Consider the following 14,247-nt stretch of genomic DNA (forward strand, 5'->3'; position numbering starts at 1 on the left):
GCCCCACAATGCCGCGCGGCGGCCCAGAAGGCCGCGCGCTCCAGCCGCCCCGCCCCGCGCAGGCGCAGCAGCTCCAGCCCGCAGGGCGGACGCGGAGGTCTTCGCGGCAGGAAGACGTCATCGCTCCGGGGCCCTAGTTTTTCGAAGTGACAGTGGAAGGTATTCAATTTTTTTTTTTTTTTTTTGTAAAGCTAGCTTTCATTTCTTGCCAAAAGAAAAAAAAAATGGCCGCACACTTTAGCACCTAGTGTTATGAAACAGTATTTACGATTTTTACTTGTACATTGGGAATCATTTACGGGACCACTAATATTTCCACCCTGGCTAACATTTTTCCTCTACACCACTATAAAATTTCCTGCAATCCTTACGCAAATTCTAGTAACACCGAATTTGTAACGTTTGCGTTTCACTAATCCTTCAAAAAATGTTCTGTGCCTTAAAAAAAGTTAATTTTATTTCACAGTAGTTTGCTTTTAAAAAGCACACTTCACAGTATTTTACATTAAATACATTAAAGTTTATGAGCATTTTCCAGAGAAAAATCTGCCTCACGTCCTTAGGCCTCACCACACGCACACCAAACCCACGCCTTTTCAACCCCGTGTGAACTAGTCTGCCAGCTGCATCCCCTTCGCTGTTCAATAACGATTTCATAGGTTTAGTATTGTTAGGTACCTCGCAAAGCTTCACAGCTCTGCACAAGGTCTGTCCCCGAATCATCCCCTGTAAATGCTAAACACACGCACAGTATCCCTTAAACGACAGCGTCGTTTACTCTAACACAGTCTGCTAAAGAAGTATTTGTGGAGGTTACGACCTGAGCCTTACAGAAGAGTCATCATTGGAGACGTCCTGGCACAGTGCAGTCACAAGTGTTACTTGGGAGGGTTAGGGCCCAAGGGGGTTGAGATCTGGATGTGGAGCCCACTGCTGCCTAGGTGTACTCACTACTTTAACGACGCCTGGAGCTTTTACACGAAGCACATAGACTGATGAGAACCTCAGCAAGACTGAAAATGACAACTAACTGTATATCATTCACACATGTACTTTTAAATATAAAGTAGACTAGGCGGTTTATTTTCTCATGAAGTCAGACTTACATGACTTAATTACAGATTCTTACCACTCCAATACGTTAGTATCAGGAGCACCTACAACATGCCAGGCACACTACAGTATTCAATAAGAAAAAGGACGAGGTTTATGCCTGTCTTTTTAAAAAATATTGTTTATTTCTATGGATACACAAATCTACATTATCCTACACTTTTCTGTATGTTTGACATTTCATAATAAAAATTACAAATTCAAACCACAGTTCTGTGATAAAAATTCTTTACCCATCAAAAGCCAATTTATGTATGATAACTTACTGAACTCAGAAATGGATGGTGCTCTGGTATGCAGGATTAAAGTGGCAAGACAGACTTCTTCAAATAAAAAGCATTTAAAAACATTTTATTTTCAAATTATCTAGCAGCTACAAAATTAAAGAGAAGATAGCTTCAACACTAATCTTGTCAGTATGTGATTTAAAGAAATTTAATTTCACTTCTGAGAATCTACCTCAGTTTTCTTGTCATTAAATGAGGAAATGAATAATGTGAAGGTCCTTGAAGGTCTAACAAATAACTACTTTCACTACTGTTGTCTGTATCAACAGGAACATACAGCTAAAGGCAAATAACAAATACACAGAACAGATAACAAGTATGTCCAGTCTACACTAATTTTGAATCACTTCAGATTTGTTTAGGCTCTCAAACAAAAATACAAGGAGTACAATGTGAAGCTAAACATCAAGCGTGTCTTTTTCACTATATCCCCAATATTGTAAAAGGCCATCAGAAAGTCACACATTTCTGTTTCAGGCATTTTCCTAGCCACTAGAAATACAGCAGGGAGAAGATAGTGTTCTTGATCTCAGGAAGCTTGAGGTCCAGTGTGCCGAACTTAATAAGCAAACACGAAGATGCAAGGAGTACTGTGTTGTGATAAAATAAAACAGGACGGGGAGCCAGACATGAGGGCGTGGGCCTGTGATCCCAGCACCAGCGAAGCTGAAGCAGGATTGCTGTGAGCTCAAGCACAACCTGAAGTACACCGCGAACTCCAGTCTCAAAACAAACAAAACTAAGAATAGGTAGGAGAGCCAAGTGTGGTGTCCAGTGCCTGTAGTCCCAGCTACTGAGGGGGCTGTGGTGGGATCAGTTGGGCTCAGGAGTTCTAGATCAGCCAGGACAACATAGTGAGCTTCCATCTCAACACAAAAATGAAAGAACAAGACAGGAAATGGGGAAGAAAGTGCTACCTGTTGAGACCTTAGTAAAAGAAGAAAGCAAACTGTTAAGTATCTGGGGAAAGAGCTTTCCAGACCAAGGAAACTATAAATTATAAAGGCCCTGAGAAGAAGTTTGAAGCTTCCAAGAAAAGGCCACTCTGGTGAATGGGTGCTTTCCCATTTCTACGTCAGAGAATGGCACCCTCTGAATGCCCGATGCTGAACGTGATGCAGGGAGCCAGGAGCCCTGGGAAACCTCTGTGTCACAGCTGCCCCACAGGAGAGGATCTCCACAGAATGGCAACTACATATTTCTAAAGTCAGCATAAATAGGGAGAAAAAAACGTGCACACTGGTGCACAGCGGAAACTGTGTCTACCTAATGCATTTCAATCTCTAGTGCCTGGGCATAGTGGTGCTCAGTAATCCTGAGCTGGGACGAACTGGAATTTGAACTTAGTCTCGATTTTTCTACTTTCAGTTGTTTTCGAAAATGTTTGGTTGCAACCATCAGGATTAGGTGAGTGAAAAAATAGAACCATTCTAAATAAATGGGTATGCATTAACAAAATAAGAGTAGTATATAAATAAAATGCTAGGTGCATATTTCCTTAAACAAATTGAATTGCAGAGTGACACTTTTTTTTCCTTGCCTAGCAGTAATATTCCTTCTTATATGTATCAAAACTCATACCAAACAATGCGTTCTGGGTTGCAAAAGAGGATTTATTTTTTGCACTTGTTCATCAAGTTTTAGTCCACAAGTTAAGACAAAAACACACACAAGTGCCACGGAGTGAGATTTTTAAGAGATCTTGTCATAGTGAAAGAAGTATGTACAGGAGTCAGTTTATCTTTGGGGTAGATAAGGAAAGGCTTCCAATTATGTTTGAATGATAAATATCAGCTTTACTAAGAGCTGATGCTATTTCTGTTCCAAAGGAAAAAGAAAAAAAACTCTCATTTTGGGTAGAAAGTTATATTATGGGAAAGCACATGATTTCTGATTGGCTTTTTGAAACCTGGAAAGTAATGCACACGTTCCCTACAATATCAAGGTCCCCAGGGCACAGCGGCTCGTAGGTAAGGAACCACTACTGCATGGGTGGATGTAAGTTGATTCTTGATATTGCCAGAAAAGTATGTCAAAAATATTACAAAATAATGCTTTATACAAATCCCCAAAACTACATCCAATACCATGATGAGCAAGCTTCAGCCTTTTAAGTCTCAAGCTTCAGAAAGATCTTTGTGTATTTAGATGGAAATTCTTCAGGAAAAAGGCATAAACACAGAGAAGAACAATCATTCTACCTACTGCAGGCCATTTTCCCACTTAGATCATTTTTGTTTTGATGGCCACCTTCACTTACAATAATAGAAAAGGAGAAATACTAGGAGCATTAAGATACTATTTCCAAATGAAAAAGAAGGAAAAAATGGAAACAAAGCTTTTGTAAATAGGGAGAGGAAGAAGGGTTGAAGGGAGGGTAGAATCGGGGTGGGGGGGAGGATCAAGTTATATCATGTACAGGTACCAATTCCCTATGATGAATGTGATCATTATATATATCTAAAATGTACTAATAAACTTAATTTAAGAAGATATTATTTCCAACCACCATATGCACAGTAGTCTCAGCTATGGTGCATAATTATAGCTTGGAGAAATCACCGTTTACCAGTTACAGATGAGCTTGGCTTTATGGATTGAACTGGTTAACGGAAACATTTGGCTGGGAACGCTGATTACTCAATACTACCTTCTAAGTTACACAAGATTCTTTTGAAGTCTCAACTGAGGAAGGCCATTCCAGGGAATGCTCTGCAATCTTGAAAGACAATCCAGTGAAGAAATATCCTGGAGAGTTATACACATCTTTAAGCAAACAGTTTCAAGCATCTTAATGTGACTTTTCCTTAATCAAGGAAAAGACATTTACATAATTTGACCTTTAACTTTTATGCCAGAAAATTAATGTTTTCTTCAAAAAGGAAAATTATTTTTAAAGACTTACAAAACTGACAAAACTAAAGTACACTGAACACAGTAACTGCTAGAAAAATGGCCCTTCATCCTCCCAACATTTAAAAGGTGCTAGAGTGATTTGATTCGTAATACATTCCTTGGGTCAAACTGAAGGAGTTTTACTACCTATTAAGATAACTGTGATTTTTGGCTCATTACTCTGTGCTTCTAAATTTCTTATCTGAATTATGGGGAATAATACTCTTATATCTGAACAGTGCCCACCTCACCGGCCTTGTTGGAAGCATGACAGAAAATATTCGCACAAATACTTAGCAAAGATAGACTATTATTCAATGCATACTCTACAAATCAACTAAGGTTTAAAAGAACTAAGTAACAGTGGAGCAGGCCGGGATTAAAAACACCCAGCCTAACCAGGTATCTCACAGCAAAGCCTGGACGTAGTTCATTATGCTGTGCTGTCTCCTACTACTGCCTGTTGTAATAATCCTAGAAAAAACTAAACTTCAAAAATGTGAAGGACAAATGACTAGTCTCTAGGTCTTTATATAACTGAAACCTCTTGTGTGGAAAACAGGAATGAGCTTCCTCAACCGGAGCTCTTTTTTATGTCATTGTTCTTTCAGGCCAGTACCCTGGACTAATTCTACTGCAACACTCACAGGAAAGACAGGAAGCACAAGAGATCATTTACATAGATGGTTTCTTATTTACACCTCACTTTTCTGGAGTATGTATGCGGTGGCTTCAACTCAGGGCCTTCTGCATGCTAGGCCAGTCCCCCTTCAGTGACACCCCTGGCCATTAACACTTCTTACTTCCTCCAAGTGGGCCCCACCTGCACATGGCGGGCTCCCCTGGGGACTCAGCCAGGAAGTGAGCCCCCTCCCAATCCAGTCACCTCCAGGATTTGCTTAATTAAAGATGTGAATTATACGATTAGGAGATGCAGCCACACCGACCAGGTTAATCAGCACAATACATAAGTAATACGTGTTTCATGTTAAAAATTTAAACTACATGAATGTGAAAAGCTCACAGTCCTCCATTCTACCCCTCCCCGTGACTCCGCTCTCCTATGCGTGCTCTCAGCTACCACAACAGAGGCTGCCTCCAATTAGCCATTCAGTTCCGGGACCTTTCTGTGAAAATCAGGGATAAGGACACCCTACGAAGCTGCTAGGAGTAGAAGTCTACGGGTATGAGCAGAGGGCCCAGCACACAGGCACTCACCAAATGTTACACACTCCAACAGGAACTGTTTTCTCAGTTGATGAACACAACTGTAATGCTTACAGTATTCGACTGCATGACTGTCAAAATTAAATTGATAGGAGAATATTTTATAAATTGTTGAGTGATAATAAAGATGTGAATTATACGATTAGGAGATGCTGCCTTCCTTAAGAGGCTGCTGCAATGCAAACATGATACACAGGTAAACAGATTTCACATTTTCATCTTCATTTTGACCCTAAAGCAGCACATTACCAATTGCATGCATAGGTAGATTATGGCTAAAGAAAGCATTCCTTTTTTGGATAAACTGCAAATGTTTCCACGGCAAACTTTTTATGAAGACTTCCATTACTGCTCTACATTTTTAGAGCAAAAGTACTACTCTTTCTTGCAAAAGAGCCAAACATATCCTTGGTTAATATTAAAAGTACAGTGATACGGGTCAGAACAGATTCTCAGATGACCAAAGAACAAATTTTTGTAACAACTTACTCAGTACAGGAAACCAATGGAACTCCTGACAGATGATAAAGCATAGTAATAGCTTTTAAAGGCCATTTGTCTTATTTCAAAACCCCAGCTCCTTGAAACCCCATTCACTTGAAACTTTACAGTCCAGTTAATTTCAAGCCATTATTAACTCAGGTTGAAGTCAAAAGCACTTGAACACATTCATCAAGTAATTATTTTGAAGGATAGGCAAGATGGTGGAGAGAGAACATTTCTAGGGGATAAGGAGTTAAAAAAAGCAAAAAGATCAGTATTTCTTTTTTTTTTTTGGTACTGGGAATCTGGGAGTTAGGACCTTGCGCTTGCTAGGCAGACGCTGTGCAGCTGAGCTATATCTCTGGCCCAAGATCAACATTTCTAAGAAAATAAAGAAAAGTGGAAAGTAAGAAATCAGTACTTCTAGAATGATGCTAAGCAAGGCTGGGGTTCACATATTTGCATAGCAGGTACCAAGTATTTCAACACACCCATGAGAAATAACTTTCAATTATCTAAGTATATGTAACTGTGATATTTTAGAGGATGGAAAAAAAATACAAGTTGAGAAAAAAAATGTGGGCAGTCCTTAAGGTATGCTGAAAGTAGCACTTATCAAACTGCAATTTGGGATAAACATGCCACCCACAAATCTGAACATCAAATTTTAAAACCTATTGTTCATCAACGATTATTCATATTTTTCCCTTTATCACCTTAAGTTGGCATTAAAGATAATGTCTCAGGACTGTCTCATGTCTTAATAAACTTATGGGGAACCCTTGCTCTAGTACACCAGTATTTTCCATGCATATTAATATTACATATAATATTAATATTTAATATTTAACGTAAATATTAAATGTACCTTTTTTATTACATGAAGCCGATCCAGTTAAATAAAGGTGTCTGCAAAGAGTAATACAGTCAAACTTTAAAACAGTAGATTCAGGGGCTGGAGACATAGCTCAGTGGTAGAATGCTTGCCTACCCTGGGTTGAATCCCTAGTGTCTCACACACACACACACACATTTTCACACACCCAAAAAACACAATGCTGAATATTTATTAAAACTAGTTTTTAAGCAGACTTACCCTGTCGTAGTTTTGTATGAAAGAATGATATTGAGAGGCTGTTCTGTAAGGCTGTGATGCCTAATTTTACCTGTGTTACTTTACCAATTAACCATGTGTTATGGTTTGTGTCTGGTTGTGCCTCCAAAACCTCATGAAGTCATGGGCTGGGCTGCTAGAGTTTATGATTGATCCATGGTCGAATGCTGGGATTATGGATGTGAAAGCTACACCTGCGCTGGGGCAGGTAGCTTGCGTACAATATAAGAGAGGGAAAGAGGCTTGCTCTTCCAGCTGCCGCTCCCCTCTTTTGCTCTGGTTGCTTTTCTGTCTTCTGCCACCATGAACGGTTGCCCTCTGCCATGTGCCACTCTGCCTTGGAGCCAACGGAGGATGGACTGAAACCTCCACAAACTGTGAGCTAAATAAACCTTTCCTTCCTTAATTCTGGGTGGCAGGTATTTTATCTCAGCAATGAGAGAAAAGTAACCGAGACACCATGCAGTTAATATTAAAACTGATACTTAAAATTACAGAACATATTAATCTTAGAAAAAAGAGTACCAATGCGTATCTATTAACAGGAATAATCATCACTGGGAATAACAGGAAACATTTTCAGGTGATCTTTAGAATTACCAATAATCAAATCGCAATACCACAGTACTTTTTACTTAAATTACATAAACAAGATTGGCCTCTCAACCTCTTTGTTCCAGTTTCTTTTCAGTAGGAAGAAAACAAACAACAATGAAAGAAATCTAAAAGCACTTAGAATACACTCTTGCCTTCTAGTTTCTTCACGTTTCTTCAACAGAAAAACACCGACATTTCTTTTTATAAAAGGAGATGAAAAAGATATTTTCCCATAGCTGGAGAGGAAAATTCTTTTATATTAAAAGTAGAGAGGAATATAAGACTGAACACTAGGGGCTGGGGATTTAGCTCAGCGGCAAAAGCACCTGCCTGGCAAGCGCAAGGTCGTGAGTTTGGTTCCCGGTACCGGAGAAAAAAAAAAAACAAAAAAGAAAAACCAAAAAAAACCAGACTGAACACTAAAATCAGATATTAAACCTCTTAAAGCAGGTTAACGGCTTCATCCTCAAAATTATGAAGGAAAGCAAAGAATATACAAATGCATAATTCAAACAAATGCACTTCCTCCATCAAAAGAAATTGCCACATACAACTACCATAACAAAATACAATTCAAAGCCATACTGAGAACTATAAATAAAAAGGCACAGAGAGAAAATGTAAAAATAATTAAGATGTATGTATACGTACCAATTCCCCAAGATGAATGTAATTATTATGTATCACAAATAGATGCCAACAATTAAAAAGTGCAGTTTGTACTGCCTTCAAAGAAACAGTAAAGAATGTTTTCCACTATTTCTTAAAGTCAGCAGTTATAAGCCTGAAGGGAAAACAAACAAAATTGCAAGTTGAAATTTTTAAAGAGAATTAATATACTCTCTCAATAAGTGACTTTTATTGTAAGATAGCAGCTCTGACACATAAGGCAATGTTCTGAAAGATAAATGTAATACTCACTAAAACCAGGCTAAGTCTGTTATTGTACCCCAAAAGAAATTCCCAGAAATGTGGGCAAGGCAAATTCACTTTGTCTTTGATTCTACTTTGTAACCAAATGTGCCTAGAAAATCTGTACAAGTTTAGTTCACTTTCCCTTAGTACAACTTCAGACTTGCTTCAATACATCCATTTATCAATATACCTTTCACCTTTGGAAAAAATACCTAACATATTGCAATATTCGTAAGAGTAATACAGCCATACCTGAAAATGTCTTCTTAAATTTTAATGGCAGAGACACCCTGGTCTATTTTAATTGAATCATGTCACTTTCTATTATTAAAACAGAAAAGCATTCTTTGAATGATATGCTCCTTAGGGTTAACATTTTTGATTTCTTCGCTTTCTTTTCTATTGAGCAAAGAAGCGAAGAGTGAAATGTTACATTATTTGAATACAATGCGTATAATTAACTGGACGTAGACAATTCTGTTTCAAAAGATAGAAGCACAGTTGCCTCTAGCCTGGACATACTATTTTAATAATGTATATAAAGTCCGTTTTTAAAATAAGGCCAAGCCGGGCATGGTCACACACGCCCATAATCCCAGCACTTGGGAGGCTGAGGCAGGAGGATCATTGCGAGTTCGAGGCCAGCCTATGCTACAAAGTGAGCTCAAGGCCAGCCTGAACTACATAGCAAGACGCTGTGTCAAAAATACAAAAATAAAATAAGGCCATACTCTGTGGAAAAGAATTACAGCTTTTGTGTCTAAGGCACTTTCTTAAAGTAATACAACTGTATAAAGAGGTCATCCCCACTATTATTATGATATAAAATTACAACTACACTTTCACAAAGAAACTCAAGTTGATTAGTTTGAGTTTCCATCAACTTGAAATAAAAATTTTTCCTACTGCATAAGGTAATAATTTTCAACTCTATTTGCTAAATCTGCACTTACTACATAAAGTACATAGTTTATTATAGATTTATTCTAGTGAAATTCTTAGTCCTATCAGTTTTGTATTTATTGAAGTTGACCATTTGGATTTTTCAGAATTACTTTGTCAAGAAACAGAATGGTTTATATACAAAATAAAGCATTATTTCAACGTGTTATTAAACATCAATAACGAAACAATTTCCAGTAGAAACACAACAAATCGAAAGATTATAGCTATTATTTTTTAAACAGTTGTACAGAAGATCTGTTGTAGGGAGAAAGGTCGCTACTGTACAATTTTATACTTGCGCAATTCATTCTCTAAAGATAGGCTGTGATTCCTATAAAATAGGTAGTTCTTCAATAAGTCTCCCTTAAAACAACTGAAGAGTCCCTTCCGATGATTCTAGAATTCAAGCAACTTGGAAATTATGAAAAGCCATTAGCAAGTCCTGGTAGTTAAAAAGAAAGGTTTCCCAGACAGATCTGTGTTAAAATCTCGGGTCATTCCACTTACAGAAGGGTGTGCCCTTGGGCGAGCTTTGTAACTTCTTTTGGCGTCAATTTTTTCACCTGCAAAACTGGTCATTGTATCCAATAAGAAATAGTAAATAAAGGCTGCCTCTTAGTAAGGGGTCAACAGAGTAGCTATTATCATTACTGTCAAGAAGGCTGACTGGAGGGCTTATTGAGGACCTCGCAAACCTGGGATGGCCCTTTTATTTTAAAATCCACCCTTTCCTTGCTTAGCAGGGTAACTACGGGTACGTTGCTGCTGTTCGTTTTTATCAATGACTCCACAGAACCAAAAAAGTGTATGTGTTAAAAAGTGAACTTGTAGCAAGAACCCCTTATTCAGGGACAACTGTAAGTGATGCTGAATTTGTCAAAGGATCATCATCCTAGCTTTCAACCAACAGTGCAGATCCCAGGAGACCGGAGAGGCTTCTATCCACCCACCTATGCTTTTAAGCCACGACTTCAGCCTGAAGAAAAGCCTAGCGCTCAGGACAGTGCCATGCAGGATGGGTTCTTAATAGTTCCTCGTTTCAGTAATCAACAAGTGCACATTTCGGATGGATGCTAAAGTCCCCGGAAACACCGATTTCCAGAACAAAATCTTCATCTCCTGTTCTGAACTGGAGCCCCCCTTCCCTTACCAAGAACTCAAGATTTAAACTTTTATTTTCACTTCATTATTTCAAAAAACGTTACCGGTTGAGATTATCCCTAAAGGAGTGAGAAAAAAAGCTCCAAAAGCGATCGGGTAAACGGCCTAAAGTTAGTTTGTAAGAAGCGGGATTCGAACTTGCATCGCGGGGCTGCGAAGTCCAACGTGCGCGCGACACGTTAAAGTTGGTACCACGCTTCCCCCCCGGGGCAGCCCCCTTGTCACGTGTCCGTGTCCCTGAGCTCGAGGGTGGACCGCACGGTTTCAGATCTGGCACTTGCCCCCACCTCCGCGGCCAGCCCTCGCATCTCCCACCGCCCCCACCGAGGGAAGGAGGCACCGAGCCGGAGCGCAGGCCCCGAGCTCGGGAAGCCGCGGGACCCCGATCGCCCGCGTCCCCGCGCCACCCCGAGGGGTCCGTCCCGGCTGGGGTCCGGGGCTGCCACCGCGCCCAGGTCTCGGGTCTTCGCGGAGGCCCACGTTCACACCGGGAAAGGGGAAACCGCAGGGCTAGCCTCTGCCAACACCCTCTTCGCGGAGGAAGCCCTCGGGAAAAGGTCGGAGTCGCAGTAACAAAGCCAACAGTAAAACCTCAAGCTCCTCTGACGCCCGTTAAACGCACTTACTTCAGCGAAGTATTTCCAGGGCGGTAGGCCGGCACCGGCAACGGAAAGGGCTCCTCTGTCCTCCAGCCCCCAGAGCTGGCGGTGACGACATCTAGGCGCGCCGCAGACAGCGAAGGCCCCCGTGCCCGGCCTCCTCCCAGCCCGGCGCACACAGCGCGCGTGCGCATCCGCGAGGGGGTGGGGCGGCCAGGCGGCGCTTCCTTTGCGCGTCACGCACGGAGGTCCCCCTGGGAGGCTGGTGGTTTGAACATGTCGCGCCTGCAGCGTGTTGCCGCGCGGGATCCGCGGGCGGGTTTCAGGGCAGAGAGGACAGACAGCAGTACTTCTGTCCCCCAGGGGCTGTTAAAGTCGGCGAGGAAGAGCGGCCAGTTAAACTTGTCTGGTAGGAACCTCAGTGAAGGTAAGATTCAGAGGGACCTGGGCGGGGCGTCCCGCCCGAAAGCCCTGGCCCCGGCCGCCGCCCCTCGCCGTGGCCCGGCCTGAGCGTGCCTTCCCGGGCTCCTCGCAGGCAGCCTGCTGCGGTGATCGAGGCTTTCCCTAGCGCGTTTCCCCCGGCTGGCTGTTCCGCCTGGATCGTTCCTCCGCCTCGGGCGATCTCTTGCCGGGGGCGGGTCTGGGGTTCCGGTCCTGTGCGAGTGAGCCGGCCGTCGGTTCAGGGGCAGATATTTTGTTTCTTTGACCTTCATTTACCTCCTCTTAAATTTGATCTCAGAGCACTTAGCGTTGTATGATATTTTGTCTGACCCTTAAGCGAGGGTGGGGAGCGGATGCAGAGACGCTCTTCCGCAGCAGCGGGCCAAAGTCCGAGCGCCACGGAAGAGTAAGCAGATTTTCTGAGCGGAAGATCGGAATCAATGCCGCGCGAAGTGTACGCATTTGACGTCATTCCGGCGGACCCAGTGTAGACCAGCTGGCACAAATCTGGATCCGGCTAATGAATGGTCAGATGCACTCCAGATGTGTGGGGGGCGGGTAAGGGAAGGATAGAGAAATAAAGCTTTTTTGTCCTCTGATGTTTTATTTTTAGTCAGGACTTTACACTTCACAGAGTTAAAGCCTCCATTTTCCTTCTAATGATTGCTTAGTTGCTGTGCCACGTATCCAGGAAACATGCTGAATGAATGAAAGGCTATCTGACGTAAAATCTGCTTTGCCTAGAGATTTGTTTGTTTGCTTGCTTGCTTGTTTGTTTGAGACAGGGTCTTGCTATGCAGTTCAAGCTAGCCTTGAATGCATAGGTAGCCCAGGCTGCCCTCAGACTCGCAGAGATCCTCCTGCCTTCGCCTCCTGAGTGCTGGGATTGCGGACGTGCGCCACCACGTGCGGCTGTACCTAGAGTTTTTAATCGTTGGGAGCAAAAAGCACTTTCAAGCTCCCCCGCCCCACTAAAATGCACAACCTTTTTAAAAAAAATCCCCTTTTCCTTCTCTCCCAGCTCCTTCCATCTCCTTTCCCTTCCCATTTTTAACACTATTTTTATTAGTATACATGTGCATATCCATTGATCGCGTTCACCGTAGGCAAATTGTACCTGTGCAGAATGCGTCTCAGTTTTCCATTTCTTCCTATTCTCCTCCCCTGCCAACAGCCTTTCTTACCTCCCCATTTATGCAAGCTTTGTTTTCATTTTTTCCACCATTCTCTTCCTTTCCTTTTCCTTCTCTACCACCTTCCCCCTTCCTGTTCCCCTTCCCATTTGAAAAGATCTCTCTACTTCCTATTATCCATCTTTTATTAATTCTATGAGGCTTCCCCCTATGCAGTATGCTTTTATTGTTCTGCATGTCTTTTTGATGACTTGAGTGTTATTTTTTTTTATGGCTAAATACCATTCCCTCCTATAAGTATATCATTTTGTTTACCCACTCACCTTTTGAAGAGCATCTTGATTACTTCAGTTTTGGGCAATTATGAATAAAGCTCCTCTACATATTCATGTTCAAGTTTTTGTGGAGGTGTAAGTTTTCAACTCATTTTGGTAAAAAGCTGGATCCTATGACACGATTGTATTTAGCTTTGCAGGAAATGGCCAGACTGTCTTCCACAATCTACTGTTTCTTCCAGCTGGTGTGCTGGGGGCTAAAGAAATAAAGATTAATGACATCTTCAAATAATTCATAGTCTCATAAGCCATTTAATGTACACTTTATTATTAATCAGTTTGCCCTTGTTAAATAAACTTTTTTCATACTCCCAATTCTTTTTATTCTGCTTTCATATTTAGGTATAAATGTATGCATAAGATATAGCCCTGGCTATATTTTCTGTGTGGAAAAAAATTAAACTTAACCTTTAATGAAATCAGTGAAGGGCAAACAGGTAAGGCTATTTAGAAGTTAGCCTTGAGCATATTCACTTACACCTGTAAGTGAAATATGGGTACCCCTGATTTGTTTAGATATGCTTTTTGTAGGTTCTAATTCTGTTTTGGAAATAGCATTTTTGTGTGTGTGTACAAGAGCATACACCTGTTGCAGAAAGATTAGATTGTAGAAAAGCATAAATGAAAATAACCAGTCAGAATGTTTCACTGTTAATATTTCAGAGGTTTTTCTTCTAATAGCTTTGTTGTGTGAGTATATATAATTTTACTTCTGCATTCTTAATACTTTATTTTTTTGGACAGTTTTATCTTTTGGTAAATAAATATTTATTATTGGACAATTTTTTTTTTTTTTTTGGTACCAGGAATTGAACTGAAGACTTCATGCTTGTCAGGCAGGCACTGCACTACTGAGCTAAATTCCTGGCTTTGGCTTTATTTTTAACGAGTTTAGAATAGGATGACTCCTGCTTTTTTGACCTCTATTTGTACAATTTTCAGTCTCGGAAGAAAAATCTGATTACCTTTAATGGCTGTATAATACACAAAATTTGATACATA

At 41.0% G+C, this 14,247-nt stretch overlaps 2 protein-coding genes across 7 annotated transcripts in view; one reads left to right on the plus strand and one right to left on the minus strand.

The window, feature by feature from the left end:
• Srsf11 (serine/arginine-rich splicing factor 11) overlaps positions 1–11,463 on the minus strand; it is a gene marked incomplete in the record, with an annotated part of 36,336 nt that extends 24,873 nt beyond the window's left edge. For all 3 annotated transcript variants that reach the window (XM_013514402.1, XM_013514401.1, XM_013514400.1), the window contains 1 exon segment: positions 11,364–11,463.
• A 75-nt stretch (positions 11,464–11,538) lies between these two features.
• Lrrc40 (leucine rich repeat containing 40) overlaps positions 11,539–14,247 on the plus strand; it is a 43,385-nt gene continuing 40,676 nt past the window's right edge. For 2 of the 4 annotated variants that reach the window (XM_005385259.2, XM_013514398.1), the window contains exon 1: positions 11,539–11,763. In XM_005385259.2, the coding sequence (XP_005385316.1) occupies positions 11,613–11,763 (151 nt within the window). In that variant the 5' untranslated portion in view covers positions 11,539–11,612. Of the gene's footprint in view, positions 11,764–12,114; positions 12,305–14,247 lie in introns of those variants that run through there. The other 2 variants (XM_013514399.1, XM_005385260.2) reach the window with 2 other exon arrangements.

Source organism: Chinchilla lanigera, unplaced genomic scaffold (genome assembly GCF_000276665.1).
Source record: "Chinchilla lanigera isolate Chin_1 unplaced genomic scaffold, ChiLan1.0 scaffold00022, whole genome shotgun sequence".
Taxonomy (NCBI): domain Eukaryota; kingdom Metazoa; phylum Chordata; class Mammalia; order Rodentia; family Chinchillidae; genus Chinchilla; species Chinchilla lanigera.